General features: G+C 41.2%; 1 protein-coding gene across 1 annotated transcript in view; it reads right to left on the bottom strand.

Moving 5' to 3' along the window:
* Positions 1 to 1,167: 1,167 nt before the first annotated feature.
* The window catches only part of skib (v-ski avian sarcoma viral oncogene homolog b), a 78,581-nt gene continuing 58,437 nt past the window's right edge, over positions 1,168 to 21,311 (bottom strand). The window contains exons 2-7 of the mRNA XM_034166262.1: positions 14,064 to 14,177; positions 12,749 to 12,852; positions 12,442 to 12,662; positions 11,879 to 12,153; positions 3,398 to 3,628; positions 1,168 to 3,297 (exon numbers count right to left, since the gene is read on the bottom strand). Coding sequence (XP_034022153.1) covers positions 3,076 to 3,297; positions 3,398 to 3,628; positions 11,879 to 12,153; positions 12,442 to 12,662; positions 12,749 to 12,852; positions 14,064 to 14,177 — 1,167 coding nt within the window. The 3' untranslated portion in view covers positions 1,168 to 3,075. The remainder of the gene's footprint in view (positions 3,298 to 3,397; positions 3,629 to 11,878; positions 12,154 to 12,441; positions 12,663 to 12,748; positions 12,853 to 14,063; positions 14,178 to 21,311) is intronic.

Here is a 21,311-nt window from a genome sequence, read left to right as displayed (position 1 = left end):
GTCCTTCTGGAAGGTTCTCCTCTCTCCACAGAGGAATGCTGGATCTCTGACAGAGTGGCCATCTGGTTCTTGGTCACCTCCCTGACTCCGGCCCTTCTCCACCGATCATTCAGTTTAGACGTGCACCCAGCTCTAAGAAGTCCAAACTTCTTCCATTTACGGATAATGGAGTCCACTGTGCTCATTGGGACCTTCAAAGCAGCAGAAATGTTTCTTTACCCTTCCCCAGATTTGTGCCTCGAGACAGACCTCTCTCAGAGGTCTACAAACAATTCCTTTGGCTTCATGCTTGGTTTGTGCTCTGACATGCACTGTCAACTGTGGGACCTTATATGTAGACAGCTGTGTGCCTTTCCAAATCATGTCTAATCAACTGAATTTATCCCAGGTGGACTCCAATTAAGCTGTAGAAACATCTCAAGGATGGTCAATAGAAACAGGATGCACCTGAGGTCAATTTTGAGCTTCATGGTAAAGGCTGTGAATACTTATGCACATGGGATTTCTTAATTTCAATTTCAATTTATTTTCATTTATATAGCGCCAAATCACAACAAGGTTGCTTCAAGGTGCTTCACAGAAGTAAAGTCTAACCTTACCAACCAGAGCAACAGGGGTAAGGAAAAACTCCCTCTGAGGAATAAACCTCAAGCAGACCAGACTCAAAGGGGTGACCCTCTGCTTGAGCCATGCTATAGTATCAACCTTTCCTTAAAGTGTTTTGTATGTGTCAAAGCCACGTAACCCGTAAAGCATTTCAACACGAGTTTCCACTACGGCACTATGAATAACAGTAAGAAAAGTCGATGAAAGATAAAAATAACACTATCAACAAATATTGTTTAAAAATGCTATTCAGCCTTTTGTTAAGTTATTTTACCCAAAAGCTATGAGGTTACTGTCAGTGGGTAATTTTGTAAAGCACCAAATTTCACTGAACACCTTGTTCAATCAAAATAATTTATTTATTTGGGTTGTATCAAGCTTTCAATTATTAACCTTTTAAATGATTGAAGTAATAATTTTTCGTACATTAATATGCAGGTAACCCTTTTGAGAATGAAGTTTTATTACACATCAAAGTTACCCAAAGTAACATTGAGATGCAATACTGAGTGTGTACAATCTAAAAATGCATGCCATACAGTGATCATTCAAACACTTTACTCACTTGATTTAGATTTTATTGGGTATTATACAAGTTTTCCAAAGGAAAAAGAGGCAAGTGAAAACCCACTTCCAAACCAAAACTACAACAGCATCAGCTAACAAAATGGATATTGCTATTACACTGTACCCAACAAATACTGAGCAAGGGTATCATAACGATAAGACATAAAAGTGTTTCTTGTCTAAAATATACAAGAGCACCCAACGTTTAAGATGATGAAAGTGTCACTTCTATGTGAAGAGAAGAGTCAGCAGCTGAAGGAGCAGTTGTTGTGATTTCAGTTCCATTTTTTCAGTTTTTGGTCTGCGGCATAATATGTTTTCTATAATTTATCAAATAATAAAGATCTCACTTAAACAAAATCAGTGGAAACATAATATTCTGATAGTGTCAAACCTGTAAAATGTACTGTGAGGTCAAGCTCATGGTTTCATTCATTCTGATAAATGCCCTGTGATTTCCATCATAGTCAGGGGTACAACATTGAAATCGCAGTTTTACAAATCCAAATATAGACTTTTTTTGGTTTCAAGTAAGAGCAAAAAATAATATTCATATCAATTTAAGTCTGGAGCAAGCAAACATACCAACAAATACCTTATGTACAATATCATTGTATTTACATCAAATATACTGAGAGAAAGCCTGTTAAATTCAAAGTTTCTGTTAACTTGTGATTTGGAAAAAAAATGTAACAGGGAGTACAATGCACAACGTAAGGGGGTTTCTTTAGAAAGTGCAATTCCTTAAAGTAAAAAAATATATATCCATATTTTGTATATATGTATAAATGTTGTTATAAACAGCATTGTTTGAGATAAAAGTCCTAAAACCAGTGACTAAAAATGAATGCTTTCTGTTGATAGGCAGCAAATTATAGAATATAAATTATTTTACAATACTCAATAAAAAAAAAAACACAAGTACCGCATCTCAACAAAAACAAACAGCTATTTATGTATATATGTATTTATTTATTTTAACTGTAGACTAACCTGCACAACTCACTAACATGGGCAACAAAGTTTGCTATTTATCACGTTTGGTTGCACAAAAAAAAAAAGCTGGAAAACAACACATTGAATTTAGATGTGCTATAATATAAAAAAGTAACACTTCCATAAAATATCTAAGCATGAAACAGGTGTGGACCTGAAGGCAGCCCACATAACCTCCAATACTTCAGGTTTTTCTTAAAAAATACAAAACAAGTTGGTATACATGCGTATATGTTCATATAGTGTTGATTTTTATTTATTTTTGTATTTATTTTTATTTTTTGGAAATTTGACTATGGAATTACAGTGCTGCTGTGAAAGCAAAAAGTTTATTAAAAAGTCCATCATCTACACAGTTATAAAAAGCAAGCTGATATTGAATGTAAATAGTGGTAAACTGGTGTCATTTTGTTTTGTTTTTTTGTTTTCCAGTGGTGAGGAACGACACCTCTGAGTGAACCGAGTGTGGCACCAAAAAGTTTCATCATCCGCTTCTGTTTCAACAAGCGCAACACATTTCTTCCCTTCATATTCAAGTAGTGTTATGTGGCGGTCCTTGCACATCTTAGAATAGCTTATACCAAAATAAAATCCTTGGACAGCGTCGGGTGTCGAACTGAGGGCGTCAGAGGGACCCCCCCTCACCCCCCTCCCACCCACGCTCTGTGACATGCTGAGACATCATGCTACTTTCCAGTTCGTGTCGTAAAACAGTCATAAGAAAATCTGTTTCTTTCACACAGTTTTATCTCTGATGAATTCTTGCGTTCCAAAACTCACTTCTCATTTGACTCAGTTTCTTTTTCTGACAGGAGGTGAAACAAAATCCACAACCATGCTCCTTTTATTAAAAAAAAAAATCTGAGTCTTACACTCCAGTTGTTGTTTTTTTTTTAATGTGCAAGTTTACGATGCGTTGGCGTTTTGTGTGATCTGTTTCTGTGCATCTGTCGTAGCGTCCTGGGATTCTGTAGGAGTGCTGCAGTCGCCCTGCAGGGCCAGCTGGGTTTGCAGGTCTTTGACGACGCTCTCCAGGCTCTGCCGTGCTTCTCTTTCCTGCTGGAGCTCCTGTCTCAGCTGCTCACGGTCGCTTTCCGCTTGCTGCAGTTGCAGGTGCAGCTCTTCAATCTGTGCAAATACAATAAGAAGACGGCAGTCAGCGTGAACACAACGCTCCTAAGCGCCAGCTGTTTGAGTCTTTTCTGGGATTGCCTCAGAGATATTTTACCTGAGTGGAGTATTTGACCCGAAGCCGTTCAGCCTCACAGCCTTTGTCACAGACTCTCAGCTGTCTCTCCCTCTCCAGCTCTCTCTTCAGTCGCCCGCAGGAGTCCTCTGCATCCCTCATCTTCCTTTCCCAGTCCACGCGAAGGCGTTCGATCTCTTTTCTCAGGTTGCGCTTGGCTTCGATCGCCTCGCGAAGACGACCTTTTTTAGCCACTCTCACAAACTCCAACTCCTGGACAGACAACACAAATGTTTAAAGGGGTCACATAATGCAAACTCTGCTTTCATCTATAGTTACCAAATAAATATGGTTTGGATTTTATATTAAACATCCCCAGTGTTTCACAATTACATGACTGTGTCTGAAGAAGCTTTCCTGCTATAAACAAAATTTAAGCCTAAAATGGTTGGTTTAGACTGCTGTAACATATGTCCCAGAAGTCCATATCCAGAATCCTTCTTGTTCTGTTAGGCACAGCCACTGAACTGGTCTATGCTCTGTATGACATTATTATTATTGTTATTATTCAATCCCAAGATTCAGCAGTCTCACGACCATCTTGCTGTGACCTTCTTAGTGCTAACCACTAAGCCGTCTGTCCGCACCGTGTCATCCTGTTATTATTAATCATTTAATTTAATGTAATTAACCTGACAATCAATATTAGCTTTTTGAAGATTATGTAACCCCTTTTTGCCATTACTGTTGCATTCAAAGCAGGAAACTTGGAAAACCTGCGTGGAGCGTTTCAGAGTTCCCAAAAGTGCGCATTTACCTGTCCAAAAATGATGTAGATGTCCGCAATAGCATATTCACATGTTTTTGCTGTCTTTACATAGAATGCATAAATAAGTTATTTCAGTTGTGTCATGTTTGAGTAAGGTGGAAAATGTCGCAAATGAGTGTATTTCTATTAGTAGTCTAGGTTTAGTGACAACATCAGTTATTGCAGACTTCTTTGCAAAACTTTAAAGCTATTGGGCCTTTCAAATTTCACAAAACTGAGAAAATTTAGTTTCTACCAAAATCCAAGCATTGTAATGTAGATTTATTGGGGGGGGGGGGATTCCATCGTGAATATTGTATTATATTGAATATTGTATTTTCGTTCATCGCCATCATACAGACTAACTATAAGAGGAAGTGCGTGTGCACATGCGTGATGTTTTGAGATTACCTGTGACCCACCTTATGTTAACATTCATAAGATTTTTTTCTAAATCACTTCCAACTCTACCAAATGTTGGTCATAGCATCTGATCCCTTGAATTTCTCCCCTTCAAGGGTTGAAATTCTAAATTGTTTCGAGACAGCATGAATTCTGATCATGTTGGCAAGATCATATTATCAATTCCTTATCTAAATGCTAAGGAATAAAATGATAAGTGTGCCAAAGAAAATTATTTTTATGGCTTACAGTGCATCTGGAAAGTTTTCACCGTGCTTCACGTTTTCCACATTTTGTAATGTTACAGCGTTAGCAGGGGTGGTGGCTAAGTGGTTAATGCACTTGGTTTCAGTGCAGAAGGTTCCGGGTTCAAATCCCATCCCTGCCACATTTCTCCATGTAATGTGGAGTTGCATCAGGAAGGGCATCCGGCATAAAACCTGTGCCAGTTCAACATGCAGATCCACCTTGGATTTGCTGTGGCGACCCCGAGTGCAAAACAAGGGAGCAGCCGAAGGGACTTACTGTTATGTTACAGCCTTATTCTACAATGGACAAAATTAATTCTTTTCCTCAAAATTCTACACACAATGCTTCATAATGACAATATGAAAAAGGTTTGTTTTTTTGGTTTTTTTTTTTAAGATTTTTTTCAATTTTTTTAAAAGCTAGAGCAAGGCACTCATACAGCGCAAACCTCTGCCAGCACTAGTTTCCAATTCCACAAATTTTTACCTTGGATAAATTTTTCAAGGTCAAAGTCCTGTTAGAAGTGGATTTTCCTAAAATAAAATATAATCCAAAAAATATAATCCAAAATATAGATCAAAGGGGCTTTTCAATGTTAAAAAGAATCAAATATCTGCTAAATCTGCAATAAAACTTAGTATATTCATTGAGAGTGCCAACTTGCACCTCATTATCATTATCATTATCATTATCAATGAGAGTGACTGCGACACTTTTGATTGAGATAATGCAAAATGTACATCAAATGGCCGTTTCAAAATTAAATTCTAATGTCCAAAAAACCCACAATCCGGATCAGATCTGAATCAAACTTTGTGAGGCGACAGTGAGTGCCAGTCTGCACTTCACTTTCAAATATGAGAGTGATTGGGGCATGTGTGATTAAGATATAATATAAAATATACATTAAATGGGGTTTTAATGTTAAATTTAAATGGCCACAGAATCAACAGGTGCGATAACATACGGTAATAAACAACTAAGAAATCACATATACATAAGACTGGTGGTTGGCTCTCACTGCGGTATTGTATCACTTCCTGTTCCGGAGCACAGCGGTGTTTTTCTGTATCTGTTAGCTGTTTAATCTGCGCAGTTAGATTGATCTAGTTATCTAGATTACGATTTGTTTCCCAGTGTAATCTTTACGTGGCTTAACTAAAGCACTCCTTCTGCTGAATCACCTCTAAATTATTTACACATTATTCACTTTGCGTGTTTTTAGGAATCTGCTAGCTTAGCGTAGCTACTAGCTCTTAGCCGATTTAGCATGGCGGCTTCTCCTGTCTCTCCCGCACTTTTCTGCTCTGGGTGTGAAATGTTTAGTTATTTCTCGGCCTCCTTTAGCAGTAACGGTACTTGTAATAAGTGTAGCTTATTCGTAGCTTTGGAGGCCAGGCTGGGCGAATTGGAGACTCGGCTCCGCACCGTGGAAAATTCTACAGCTAGCCAGGCCCCTGTAGTCGGTGCGGACCAAGGTAGCTTAGCCGCCGTTAGTTACCCCCTGGCAGATCCCGAGCAGCCGGGAAAGCAGGCCGACTGGGTGACTGTGAGGAGGAAGCGTAGCCCTAAACAGAAGCCCCGTGTACACCGCCAACCCGTTCACATCTCTAACCGTTTTTCCCCACTCAACGACACACCCGCCGAGGATCAAACTCTGGTTATTGGCGACTCTGTTTTGCGAAATGTGAAGTTAGCGACACCAGCAACCATAGTCAATTGTCTTCCGGGGGCCAGAGCAGGCGACACTGAAGGAAATTTGAAACTGCTGGCTAAGGCTAAGCGTAAATTTGGTAAGATTGTAATTCACGTCGGCAGTAATGACACCCGGTTACGCCAATCGGAGGTCACTAAAATTAACATTAAATCGGTGTGTAACTTTGCAAAAACAATGTCGGACTCTGTAGTTTTCTCTGGGCCCCTCCCCAATCAGACCGGGAGTGACATGTTTAGCCGCATGTTCTCCTTGAATTGCTGGCTGTCTGAGCGGTGTCCAAAAAATGAGGTGGGCTTCATAGATAATTGGCAGAAAACCTGGTCTTGTTAGGAGAGACGGCATCCATCCCACTTTGGATGGAGCAGCTCTCATTTCTATAAATCTGGCCAATTTTCTTAAATCCTCCAAACCGTGACTATCCAGGGTTGGGACCAGGAAGCAGAGTTGTAGTCTTACACACCTCTCTGCAGCTTCTCTCCCCCTGCCATCCCCTCATTACCCCATCCCCGTAGAGACGGTGCCTGTTCCCAGACTACCAATAACCAGCAAAAATCTATTTAAGCATAAAAATTCAAAAAGAAAAAATAATATAGCACCTTCAACTGCACCACAGACTAAAACAGTTAAATGTGGTCTATTAAACATTAGGTCTCTCTCTTCTAAGTCCCTGTTGGTAAATGATATAATAATTGATCAACATATTGATTTATTCTGCCTTACAGAAACCTGGTTACAGCAGGATGAATACGTTAGTTTAAATGAGTCAACACCCCCGAGTCACACTAACTGTCAGAATGCTCGTAGCACGGGCCGGGGCGGAGGATTAGCAGCAATCTTCCATTCCAGCTTATTAATTAATCAAAAACCCAGACAGAGCTTTAATTCATTTGAAAGCTTGACTCTTAGTCTTGTCCATCCAAATTGGAAGTCCCAAAAAACAGTTTTATTTGTTATTATCTATCGTCCACCTGGTCGTTACTGTGAGTTTCTCTGTGAATTTTCAGACCTTTTGTCTGACTTAGTGCTTAGCTCAGATAAGATAATTATAGTGGGCGATTTTAACATCCACACAGATGCTGAGAATGACAGCCTCAACACTGCATTTAATCTATTATTAGACTCTATCGGCTTTGCTCAAAAAGTAAATGAGTCCACCCACCACTTTAATCATATCTTAGATCTTGTTCTGATTTATGGTATGGAAATAGAAGACTTAACAGTATTCCCTGAAAACTCCCTTCTGTCTGATCATTTCTTAATAACATTTACATTTACTCTGATGGACTACCCAGCAGTGGGGAATAAGTTTCATTACACTAGAAGTCTTTCAGAAAGTGTTGTAACTAGGTTTAAGGATATGATTCCTTCTTTATGTTCTCTAATGCCATATACCAACACATTGCAGAGTAGCTACCTAAACTCTGTAAGTGAGATAGAGTATCTCGTCAATAGTTTTACATCCTCATTGAAGACAACTTTGGATGCTGTAGCTCCTCTAAAAAAGAGAGCTTTAAATCAGAAGTGCCTGACTCCGTGGTATAACTCACAAACTCGTAGCTTAAAGCAGATAACCCGTAAGTTGGAGAGGAAATGGCGTCTCACTAATTTAGAAGATCTTCACTTAGCCTGGAAAAAGAGTCTGTTGCTCTATAAAAAAGCCCTCCGTAAAGCTAGGACATCTTTCTACTCATCACTAATTGAAGAAAATAAGAACAACCCCAGGTTTCTTTTCAGCACTGTAGCCAGGCTGACAAAGAGTCAGAGCTCTATTGCGCTGAGTATTCCATTAACTTTAACTAGTAATGACTTCATGACTTTCTTTGCTAACAAAATTTTAACTATTAGAGAAAAAATTACTCATAACCATCCCAAAGACGTATCGTTATCTTTGGCTGCTTTCAGTGATGCCGGTATTTGGTTAGACTCTTTCTCTCCGATTGTTCTGTCTCAGTTATTTTCATTAGTTACTTCATCCAAACCATCAACATGTTTATTAGACCCCATTCCTACCAGGCTGCTCAAGGAAGCCCTACCATTATTTAATGCTTCGATCTTAAATATGATCAATCTATCTTTGTTAGTTAGCTATGTACCACAGGCTTTTAAGGTGGCAGTAATTAAACCATTACTTAAAAAGCCATCACTTGACCCAGCTATCTTAGCTAATTATAGGCCAATCTCCAACCTTCCTTTTCTCTCAAAAATTCTTGAAAGGGTAGTTGTAAAACAGCTAACTGATCATCTGCAGAGGAATGGTCTATTTGAAGAGTTTCAGTCAGGTTTTAGAATTCATCATAGTACAGAAACAGCATTAGTGAAGGTTACAAATGATCTTCTTATGGCCTCGGACAGTGGACTCATCTCTGTGCTTGTTCTGTTAGACCTCAGTGCTGCTTTTGATACTGTTGACCATAAAATTTTATTACAGAGATTAGAGCATGCCATAGGTATTAAAGGCACTGCGCTGCGGTGGTTTGAATCATATTTGTCTAATAGATTACAATTTGTTCATGTAAATGGGGAATCTTCTTCACAGACTAAAGTTAATTATGGAGTTCCACAAGGTTCTGTGCTAGGACCAATTTTATTCACTTTATACATGCTTCCCTTAGGCAGTATTATTAGACGGTATTGCTTAAATTTTCATTGTTACGCAGATGATACCCAGCTTTATCTATCCATGAAGCCAGAGGACACACACCAATTAGCTAAACTGCAGGATTGTCTTACAGACATAAAGACATGGATGACCTCTAATTTCCTGCTTTTAAACTCAGATAAAACTGAAGTTATTGTACTTGGCTCCACAAATCTTAGAAACATGGTGTCTAACCAGATCCTTACTCTGGATGGCATTACCCTGACCTCTAGTAATACTGTGAGAAATCTTGGAGTCATTTTTGATCAGGATATGTCATTCAAAGCGCATATTAAACAAATATGTAGGACTGCTTTTTTGCATTTACGCAATATCTCTAAAATCAGAAAGGTCTTGTCTCAGAGTGATGCTGAAAAACTAATTCATGCATTTATTTCCTCTAGGCTGGACTATTGTAATTCATTATTATCAGGTTGTCCTAAAAGTTCCCTAAAAAGCCTTCAGTTAATTCAAAATGCTGCAGCTAGAGTACTGACGGGGACTAGAAGGAGAGAGCATATCTCACCCATATTGGCCTCTCTTCATTGGCTTCCTGTTAATTCTAGAATAGAATTTAAAATTCTTCTTCTTACTTATAAGGTTTTGAATAATCAGGTCCCATCTTATCTTAGGGACCTCGTAGTACCATATCACCCCAATAGAGCGCTTCGCTCTCAGACTGCAGGCTTACTTGTAGTTCCTAGGGTTTGTAGGAGTAGAATGGGAGGCAGAGCCTTCAGCTTTCAGGCTCCTCTCCTGTGGAACCAGCTCCCAATTCAGATCAGGGAGACAGACACCCTCTCTACTTTTAAGATTAGGCTTAAAACTTTCCTTTTTGCTAAAGCTTATAGTTAGGGCTGGATCAGGTGACCCTGAACCATCCCTTAGTTATGCTGCTATAGACGTAGACTGCTGGGGGGTTCCCATGATGCACTGTTTCTTTCTCTTTTTGCTCTGTATGCACCACTCTGCATTTAATCATTAGTGATCGATCTCTGCTCCCCTCCACAGCATGTCTTTTTCCTGGTTCTCTCCCTCAGCCCCAACCAGTCCCAGCAGAAGACTGCCCCTCCCTGAGCCTGGTTCTGCTGGAGGTTTCTTCCTGTTAAAAGGGAGTTTTTCCTTCCCACTGTAGCCAAGTGCTTGCTCACAGGGGGTCGTTTTGACCGTTGGGGTTTTACATAATTATTGTATGGTCTTGCCTTACAATATAAAGCGCCTTGGGGCAACTCTTTGTTGTGATTTGGCGCTATATAAAAAAATTGATTGATTGATTGATAAGTATTCAAAGCCTTTGCTTTGAAGCTCAAAACTGAGGTCAGGTGCATCCTGTTTCCACTGATCATCCTTGAGATGTTTCTACAGCTTAACTGGAGTCGACCTGGGGAAATTCAGTTGACTGCACATGATTTGTAAAGACACACACCTGTCTACATATAAGGTCCCACAGTTAACAGTGAATATCAGAGCACAAACCAAGCATGAAGTCAAAGGAATTGTCTGTAGACCTCTGGACAGGATTGTCTCGAGGCACAAATCTGGGGAAGGGTACAGAAACATTTCTGCTGCTTTGAAGGTCCCAATGAGCACAGTGGCCTCCATCAGACTGAAGTCACTCCTTAGTAAAAGGCACGTGGCAGCCCGCCTGGAGTTTGCCAAAAGGCACCTGAAGGACTCTCAGACCATGAGAAACAAAATTCTCTGGTCTGATGAGACAAAGATTGAACTCTTGGGCATGAATGCCAGGCATCATGTTTGGAAGAAACCAGGCATCATCCCTACAGTGAAGCATGGTGGTGGCAGCATCATGCTGTGGGGATGTTTTTCAGCAGCAGGAACTGGGAGACTAGTCAGGATTGAGGGAAAGATGAATGCAACAATGTACAGAGTCATCTTGGATGAAAACCTGCTCCAGAGCACTCTTGACCTCAGACTGGGGCGACGGTTCATCTTTCAGCAGGACAATGACACTAAGCACACAGCCAAGATATCAAAGGAGTGGCTTCAGGACAACTCTGTGAATGTTCTTGAATGGCCCAGCCAGAGCCCAGATTGAACATCTCTGGAGAGATCTGAAAATGTCTGTGCACTGACGCTCCCCATCCAACCTGATGGAGCATTAGAGGTGCTGCAAAGCGGAATGAACAAAACTGTCCAAAGATAGGTGCACCAAGCTTGTAGCATCATATTCGAGAAGACTTGAAGCTGTAATTGCTGCCAAAGGTGCATCAATAATGTATTGAGCAAAGGGTGTGAATACCTATGTACACGTGATTTCTTAGTTTTTATTTTTAATTAAAAAAAGAATTTACTCTGTTTTGGAATAAGGCTGTAACATAACTAAATGTGGAAAAGGTGAAGCGCTGTGAACTCTCCAGATGCACTGAAAATCTTAAAAAAAAAATGTAATTGAAAAATTACATTATTAAAATAGCCTTTGTGAGATTGCTGTTTTTAACAATCACAACAGAGGATGCCATGATTGTAGCTGTTACGTCAGATTAATTGAAGCGCTGAATTCCGCACGAGTTTCCACACCCTCCCCCAAACAAAGAAACAAATAACCTGAACTTGAGTTCCGATCATATTGTCCAATTTTGAGATTGTAATTTCCCACTTTCCTACATGTCACGAATGCAAAATAATGCACTATATCCAAAGGCATTATTGAAATTTCTTTCTCCCTCTCATAGAAGTCTATGTGAATACCTGCTGAAGGCTGCGTTTTGCTTGCACGGCAGCTGCCAACTTCTCCTCCTGCTTCGCTCTCATTTTGATGATCTCCTGCAGGAGTTTTTCCCTGGTCTCTTTAGTGTCCATGCAGCCATACAGCATCTGTCTAAGGGCATCCAATTCTGGGCAAATGGCCCCTGACAGCCGGGCAGACCCCTCCTGAGGCCGAGGAGCGCCCTGAGGAGTTAGACTCTGAGTCACGCTGGTGGAGGCTGAGGGAGGAGAAGCCAGGGAAGATGTTGGCACTGGACCTGAGAGAGAAAGAGAGAGAGAGAGAGAGAGAGAGAGAGACAGACAGATAAACTATAAAATGACCTTAAAGAAACTGCATTATAAATTGTACAATAATGATGAACCTCTTTCCAAATAAATAATTTCTCTAATTTAACACCAGATGGCAGTATTTCACAAGCGTCACTACTGAATAGAAGAGCAAGTGGGTAGTACAAGTTGTAACAATTTTAAAGTGTTACACATTGAATGATTTTTTTTTCCATATAAAATTATTCTATGTCTCTGGGATGATGCACCGTACTCACGGTCATCACAGTCATCCACATCGATCTCTCCGTCTGTGTCATTGGACAGAGCAGGATTTACAGCTGGGTGAGACACTCCGTTATGTAGCTCCTGTGGTGTTCTGGAGATGGCCGTGAGCCCCCTGCCAGGAGCGTGGATGTCCCTGGGGTTCACTGGTGAGACCAGGGGAGCTACGGTCAGATTGGGCACCAATACGGCTTTCTGAGTCTTCGAGAAGGACCTGTAGGAACAACAAAGGTGTGTTTAATCTGGCTAAAATTCTGCCTTAAAGACCGAAACCATCAAAGCTTTACTGAGATGACTCACCTCTCCAGCTCATTCTGAGCTGTTGGTTTCTCCTTTTCTGCTACTTTAGGAGACCATGGGCGGAATGCAGAAGGCCTCTGCTTCAGCTGGGCCTGTTTCAGGTCCTGGAAGAAGAAACCAAGCAAGCTTGCATAAGTTTTTATTTAGCCCTCAGTAGAACATTAAATCAACAACTCAACTGACTAAAAGGCTCCACTTCATTCAACAAAGTACCCTATTTCCATACTATGAGCTGTACATATTAAAAAAATTCAAGTTTAAATTCAAGTTGATTAAATGCCAACCCTGAATCATTTCTTTATTTTTTTTTATTAAAGTTGATTAAATGCCAACCCTAAATAATTTATTTTTTTATTAAAGTTGATTAAATGCCAACCCTAAATTAATTGACTTTTGTGACCCAAACACATCATAAAAAACAAAAAAATAATGATTTTTCATAAGGGTTTTCTCATAGCTTCCACATCTTACCTGGGATGATGTCATCAGTCTTTCCCAAGTTTTGTAAATGTACCGGGTCACAAACTATAACTTTTGTTTTTGTTTTGTTTTTTGAAATTCATTATTTATTTTACACATGCACCCATTTATTTTTGTTATTAATTAATAAAAAAAAAAATCAGTAGTAGACACATGACAATCATGTCAATTTAAGAGTTTGCAGAGTATGAGAGTTGCACACAAGGCGGAACACATCTGGCACCATCTGGCACTAAACAGGTGAGTTATTTGTGAAGAAAACAGACATTTTATTGAAGTATATAGAAGGGGTTCTGTTCTGATGCTCATGCTTCTGTCCATCTCCCTTTATAGGCAGCATTTCTCATGGATAACCCTGGGTGTTCTGACACATGGATACGTTATATTACAGTGTAGCGATGCTTGCAGCGGTTAATGCACCTAAAACAAAAATCAGTCCTTTAAGTACGTCTGTTGCTTTAAGTAGAAAGGAGCTGCTCCTTGCCACACAGGGAAGAGTAGTTTCAAATATGGGCTTCTGTGACATCTGACATAGAAGCCGACAATAAGCTTTTTGATGCTTACATTTTTCAAACAGCGTCATTTTGACGAGCAAATAGATGTTTGAAGTTTGGAGGCTGTACAACACAAAATGTGAACCATATTTAACTGTAAAAGGAATAAAAAGAATAAGTCCCCTTTAAATCGTAATTGTCTTCAAAGTAAATGAAGCACTGTGGGATTTGCAAGGAAATGAGCACAGGCGCAATCCAGTTTTCAGGAGGCCAAAATACTTTAGTTTCTACTTAGTTCTGTTATTATAGCGTGAAAGTGACTATTGACACATCAAACAGACCTTGTGTGCAGACTTTGACAGAGATTGCAACCAATCAGGTTTCCGTTCTTGGTCAGCTGACGGAGACTGCAATTTGTCGAATTTGGTCTTTTTGGCTGGGACTGGGCTGGGGGACTGAGGAGAGAAGAGAACGGATGTTAGACCATCATCATTCAACAGTCTCAGCACAGTATAAATGCAGACCCAACAGCATGACCAACAGTGTCTAAAGTGATTATCCAGCTTCTAAAAATGCTGCTTCGTGACTAACTGGCAATAAGTAATGTGTGTGTGTGTTTCTGTCAGGAAATTAAAAGTGCATGTTTTCTGTTCAGTGCAATAATTATTTGGAAGGAAAAAGAAGAGAATCACAGAAAAGAAGAGGCGGGCACCAGAGGAGAAGATGTAGGCATTGAATCTCACAGTTTGGTATGTGTGTGCGTGTTTTTGTATTTACGTGTGTGTGTGTGTGTGTGTGCATGGCTTTGAGCTGAGCAGACACTCAAGCTGGTCTGGCTGGCAGCCAGCAGGGCTACATTGCTCCCTGCTAGGCAGAAGAGGCGCCATCAGGTGGAGCAGATCGACTCTCTGAACCACAGAAATATTGAATATAGAGTCCGAGGGAGACAGACAGTGAGGCGAATTAAAGTAATTGCACTCAGATCTGAAAAAAAAATGAGCTGCATGTAAAGTGGTGCTACAGAGTCCAAAGTAAAGTGAACATCTGCCCTACTGAACTGTCAGGAGAGAGATTGTGTGTAAAATCCTGCAGCCTTGTGTGTGGTAACCATGTGCTGATATAACCGGCCTCCTCAGCTCTCAGGTCTGCACTTGTCACAGAGAGGATATGTTTACCTAGCCAGGCAGAGAGGCCAGCACAGACCTGCTCCTCGCTCTCTTACTCACTACTATGATATTCTGCCTGCAGGAATGACAAACACTCCCATCTCTTTGTCTGCATGGGAGATTCAAGGCAAACGATTATTCTGTCTACCTCCAGAATCATCAATGTAAAGCAATCCTGCAGGGCTGCGTGTCACTGTGAAACCTTATTCGCCGCCCTGCTCCCATCACCTCCAGTTGGAAATGAATGACAAACCTCATTTAGCATGACGCGAGAAACCCAGCTGGTAATGAATCACGTCTCGCAGCTTTTTTAAAAACGTGAACCCAGACACCGTGCGTGTGTGTGTGTGTGCTTGCGCATATGCAGCAGTGAGTGGGCGTCTGCACGTGTGCGGAGGTGGGCGCAGACGTGCAGGCGAGAGTGTGTGTGAGCGTGCACATATGCAAAGGTGTTAGTCAGATCTGCTAATGCACACACTGTGGGTAATATATGTGCAGGGCACGAATGCACACTGCTGAAGCTTCTTTGCTGCAGCTGCATGCTGGTACGCAGGTTCATGTCATGTTTTGATAGTCTGCTTCACTCACGTCTCCTCCACCTGTCGAACCAGTAACATTACACACGCCCATGCATGCACACACACACACACACACACACACGCATGCACGCACAGATGCCGCTTCTGCAGGTTAATTTCTTTCACCCAGACCTCCAGCCGTTGCCACCGCTCACTAATGGTGACTCGACCTCTTACCTGTCTGACTCAAGGCCGGAGGTTTTCGAAGAACTGTCGCCCTTATGTAATCAGACTCTGTAATTACTGACATTACTGTTGTTTTCTCGACAAAGGATGTCTGCCTGTCTGCTACTATTTCTACCCTGAGGTTTGCAGATCCAGGAAGACGATGAGCGCTAGACATAATAGAGTCAGAAAACAGACACTCCCAGACACCACAAGGGACCTGCTGGCTAAATCCGACACTGACCTCACAGGAGAGCAGCCGCACGGGCTTTACTCACGCCACATCACACACATAGCACGGCCACGGAGTCATAACACCCTCTTTGCACATCCTACTGCCGAGCAGGCCTCACTGTGCCAAATGATTGGACATCCCCCTCTCACTCAGCGAGAGGGAGACTTCCTCTGAGGAGTTTGCTTTGGCTGCGTCCCCTGTGGGAACTGAGTCTTGAGTGGGAGGGGGTGGGCCAGGAGAGTGGGGACCACAGAGGAAGCACTGAGCTGAAGGAATTTATAGTTGAAGGCCAAGTACAGCCTCCTCTTTAAGACTCCATTCAAGCATTGCCCTTTTCAACTTGCTATTGTATGATATTTCTTTGAGGTACTGTGATGAGGGAGTGTTTCAAAGCAAACCTGTAGGCTAAACTGTGACAAAGAGCAACTGGGCGAATGCAGACATGCTTTATTTTGTAATTAGCGCAATTAAAAGGCATGTTAATAGCTGGAGAGCCTTCGGCTGCATGACAGATGAGCACAGTCAGACAATACACTACAAATATATCAAATATATGAAAGTTGCTCTGGTTTGCCACAAGGAACCTGGTAGAGATCTGTATTCAGACCTGGTTCACGTTTTACACCACATACCGTTCCTGATGCAACCCCAGTTCTATAGGGAGAGTCGTGCAGTTCCTGGTGTTCCCGTGATTTTGTGATTACTGAGACCAGGAACAAGTACCGGGGGGGTCATGAGCCATTCCCAAGAGGTCTCTCAACTAAGTACTTATCAGAACCTTCTCTGCTTAACCTCTGCAATCTGATAGGATCAGGTGTGCACAGAGTGGCTTGGCTGCACCACTTGCACATTTTACTCATCGACAACATTTGCTTATGACTTGTTGTAAATGAGCCATTCAAAACTCAAAAAGCAGGGGTGCAGGTTCCTGTCAGGAGTGCCAAGATGAAGGATTTATAAACCTTTAAAGAAAATAAGTAATTGGCAAGAGTACCAGGTCAGATGTCAAGCAGTTTACACAAAACCAGTTGGTGCTGGAAAAAGTTGGGGCATGAGTCCAAAACGGCAAAACACTATAAAGCCTTATAAGAATCATACACACCACTACATAAATTCACAAGACATTCTACCAACTAATCACTTTGTGGCTAACCAGAAAAATGTATTTGTGGAGTGCAGGGTGTGCGGTGAATGGTGCAAGAAACTCTTCAGAGCTGTACAATAACAATTGACAGTAGGAGTTCTTTGGAAATTTACTGAGGAATCCACACCAGATTATCATTAATTAAGTAAAAGCAAGTGATCCAGAGGAGAAAAGTAACTTTTTTTCTGTTACGAGTTACTCTCCAGTCCAGATGGGGACAGTAAAGAATCAAAACCTAGTTTCCTGCTGCCAAAAAGAAAAAAAGAAGAGTTTTAATTATATATTTGCTTTAAAGGAGACATCCAGGGCTTTTTTTAACCTGGATCCCAGTTGTACAGTGTGTCCAGAAAGTATTCACGGTGCTTTGCTTTTTCCCCATTTTGTTACATTACAGCCTTATTCCAGAATGGATGAAATTAATTTTTTCCCCTCACAATTCTACACACAATACCCCATAATGACAATGTGAAAAGCTTTTTTCCCCTTTGTTGCGATTTTTGCAAATTTATGAAAAATAAAAAATTACAAAATCACATGTACATACGTATTCACAGCCTTTGCCATGAAGCTCAAAATTGAGCTCAGGTGCATCCTTTTTCCACTTATCATCCCTGAGATGTTTCTACAGCTTAACTGGCATCCACCTAAATTCAGCTGATTGGACATGATTTGTAAAGGCACACACCTGTCTACATATAATGTCCCACAGCTGACAGTGCATGCCAGAGCACAAACCAAGCACTATTGCCTCACAGCAAGAAGGTTCGATTCCCACCTGTGACCTTTCTGTGTGGAGTTTCCATGTTCTCTCCGTGTTTGCGTAGGCTTCCTCCGAGTGCTCTGGGTTCTTCTCACATTTAAAGACATGCAGGTTAGGTGAATTGGAAACTTTATAATTGTCGAGGTCTCCCTTGCAAAAGAGGTCTCGATCTTAATGGGACTAACCTGTTTAAATAAAGATTAAATTAAATTAAAATGAAGTCAAAGGAATTGTCTGTAGCCCTCTGAGACAGGATTGTCTCAAGGTACAAATCTGGGGAAGTGTACAGAAACATTTTTGCTGCTTTGAAGGTCCCAATGAGCACAGTGGCCTCCATTATCCATAAATGGAAGAAGTTCAGATCCACCAGAAGTCTTCCTAGACCTGGCCATCCGTCTAAACTGAGCGATCGTGGAAGAAGGGCCTTAGTCAGGGAGGTGACCAAGAACCTGATGGTCACGCTGTCAGAGCTCCAGCATTCCTCTGTGGGAAGAGGAGAACCTTCCAGAAGGACATCTATGCAGAAATTCACCAATAAGGCCTGCATGGTAGAGTAGCCACTCCTTAGTAAAAGGCACATGGCAGCCCGCCTGGAGTTTGCCAAAAGGCACCTGAAGGACTCTCAGACCATGAGAAATAAAATTCTCTGGTCTGATGAGACACAGATTAAACTCTTTGGTGTGAATGCCAGGTATCAGGTTTGGAGGAAACCAGGCACCATCCCTACAATGAAGCAGGCAGGAACTGGGAGACTAGTCGGGATTGAGGGTAAGATGAATGCAGCAATGTACAGGGACATCCTGGAAGAAAAAATGCTCTAGAGCACTCTTGACCTGAGACTGGGGCGACGGTTCATCTTTCAGCAGGACAATGACCCCAAGCACACAGCCTAGATATCAAAGGAGTGGCTTCAGGACAACTCTGTGAATGTCCTTGAGTGGCCCAGCAAGAGCCCAGACCTGAATCCGACTGAACATCTCTGCAGAGATCTGAAAATGGCTGTGCACTGACGCTCCCCATCCAACCTGATGGAGCTTGAGAGGTGGTGCAAAGAGGAATGGACAAAACTGTCCATAGATATAGGCATTATATTCAAGAAGACTTGAGGCTGCAATTGCTGCCAAAGGTGCATCAACAAAGTATTGAGCAAAGGGTGTGAATACTTATGTACACATGATTTCTCTTAAAAAAAAAAAAACAAAAAAAACTTTTTTCATGTCATTATGGAGTGTTGTGAGTAGAATTTTGAGGGAAAAAAATAATTTACTTCATTTTGGATTAAGGCTGTAACACAACAAAATGTGGAAAAAGTGAAGCGCTGTTAATACTTTCTGGATGCACCGTATCTAACACCCTGTTTACACCAAGTCTGCGACCAAGTTATGATAAAAAAATGGCCTCTGCTCACCTTCACTCTCATTGACTCCCACTGGGGTTGCAGGCTGGTCACAATGGGGCATGGTTGGAAAAAAGATCCCTCTTCGTTGCCAATACTCTCCATCAGTCTCCAACAGGTGTACAAGTGTATTGAACTGCTTAAAACACTCGCACAAGTTGTGCGACCAGTTAACAGATGCATGGTTCTGATAATCGGTCTTGATAAACTATCATATCTCAGATCACGCTCAGCTTGATCCCAGGGATCGTAATAAACTCTTAACTGACTCTGCATGGAGTTGCATCAATGATCGCAGATATTAACATATTTTTGGTGTAAACGCAATTAACAGATCATAACAGAGACCAGCCAAGACTTGTTGACAAAATGTCGTGATCTGGTAGGTCTTATATAGGTCTCAATCCAGTCTAAATGGGGCATAAGCAGTAACATGGCTCTGAGACCACAGCGTCTGATATCGAGGTACACCTGTGAAGAGCTTATCCAGTTGTGCAGATATGTTTGAAGGAGAATGAAGGACCAAGGCTATGTGGTACTGGTGCTTCTTGTCCTACTGTACGGTTGTGAGACTTGGGAGCTAACCAGTGACCTAAAGCAACAAACTGATGTCTTTCATTCTAGGTCTTAAGAGGATCCTTCGGTAATGCTGGAATGACTTTATGTGCAAGTAACAGTTTCTTAGGGGGGGTCAGATGAGGTGTACTACTTGAAGTCAATAAAAGTAAACCTAATTCAAACTTCTATCATCTGTTGTGACCTTAAAAAATCTGTAATCATTGAGAATCAAAACATTGAGCAGCAGTCTGCCCAACAAAAACAGTTTCTTCACTCCAACTTCCTCAGGAAACAGTCATACAATACCAAAGCAACGCTGCACGATAGCACGGCATTAAGAAAAGTGCACGGCAACAAGACACAACAGTTTCAGATTACGGCCTCCTCTCCCCTCCTAAACCCATGACTGTAATCCCGAGATCGACATGTGCTTAGTGGCACATTGTCTCACTCAAGGGCACACCAAATGGCACAACTTACTTGGGTACCAGCCTTAGATGGAAATGAGAGAATACTAGTTTTAGTAATCCGATCCCTATAATTTAGTGTGGATGGTCACAACGATGCCTTGAACTCTCTATTCAGCCTTTACTACATAAATTGTATGACATTCCCTTGATTTATAAAAAGCCTGTGGTCACCTCGTAACAGCTGGGGAAAAGTGATCTGTCTCTGCCCAGAATATTCCTGTAACCTCATCCCTATTTTACATGGGCACAGTACAAGTTCCTTTTTTGTCATCTAAATCTTGGCTTACAGTAATTTATCAATTTGCGTGACCTCTGCTGTATCTACATCGTAGCGCTGAAATGGGCTAGAAGAGACTGGGCATGCACAGAGGGCTGCAGGGCTTGACATAAGGTCGGCATTATTGTAAATCTTATTGGATTGTCCTAATTGTCTGTGGGATTGAGATTTAATGAGGTCTGAGGTAGGCACAGGATGAGCTCCTGCTCTTAAAGTGGAAAATATCTCATCAGATCTAGACAGAGTAACACATATCGCTCTGAGGTCGAACAACAGAGCAATTATACGCGAACTTGGCAAAAAGAAAAGTTGTGTTACACAGCATCCACACTCAAAAACTGATCCATTGGATTGGATTTCCATGTAATAAATATGTGTAGTCCCAACTAAATTAAATTCAATTATCTAGCATGGATGTCCTTTATTTGAGTTGGGGCTACTTATATTTATTAGATGGAAATCCTGCACATCCAATGAGTCATTTTTAAGTGCATTATAACATCAACAATACATTCAATGTACATAGAATGCAATTTAAAGCTGCAGTGTGCAGGATTTCGTGTCATTGAGTGGTGATGATGATGATGATTAGAGCCTGACCGATATGGATTTTTTGAGGCCGATGCTGATAACGATATTTGGATGAAAAAAATGCTGATAATCGATAAATCGTCTGATTTGCTGATAGCCGATAAATCTGCCGATCAGCTGAATGTTTCAACCTCTTAGCAGTAAACAAAAGTTTTTCATGCTAGAAATAAGGTCGACACAACGTGGGCTTAATAAAAAGCGTGACTGACGCAATGAAGCACATACACATTACTACATAAACTGAGTTAA

This window comes from Thalassophryne amazonica, chromosome 3, assembly GCF_902500255.1.
Source record: "Thalassophryne amazonica chromosome 3, fThaAma1.1, whole genome shotgun sequence".
Lineage (NCBI taxonomy): Eukaryota > Metazoa > Chordata > Actinopteri > Batrachoidiformes > Batrachoididae > Thalassophryne > Thalassophryne amazonica.
Note: the sequence above shows the minus strand (reverse complement) of the source record. Positions and strands in the feature narration are given on the sequence as shown.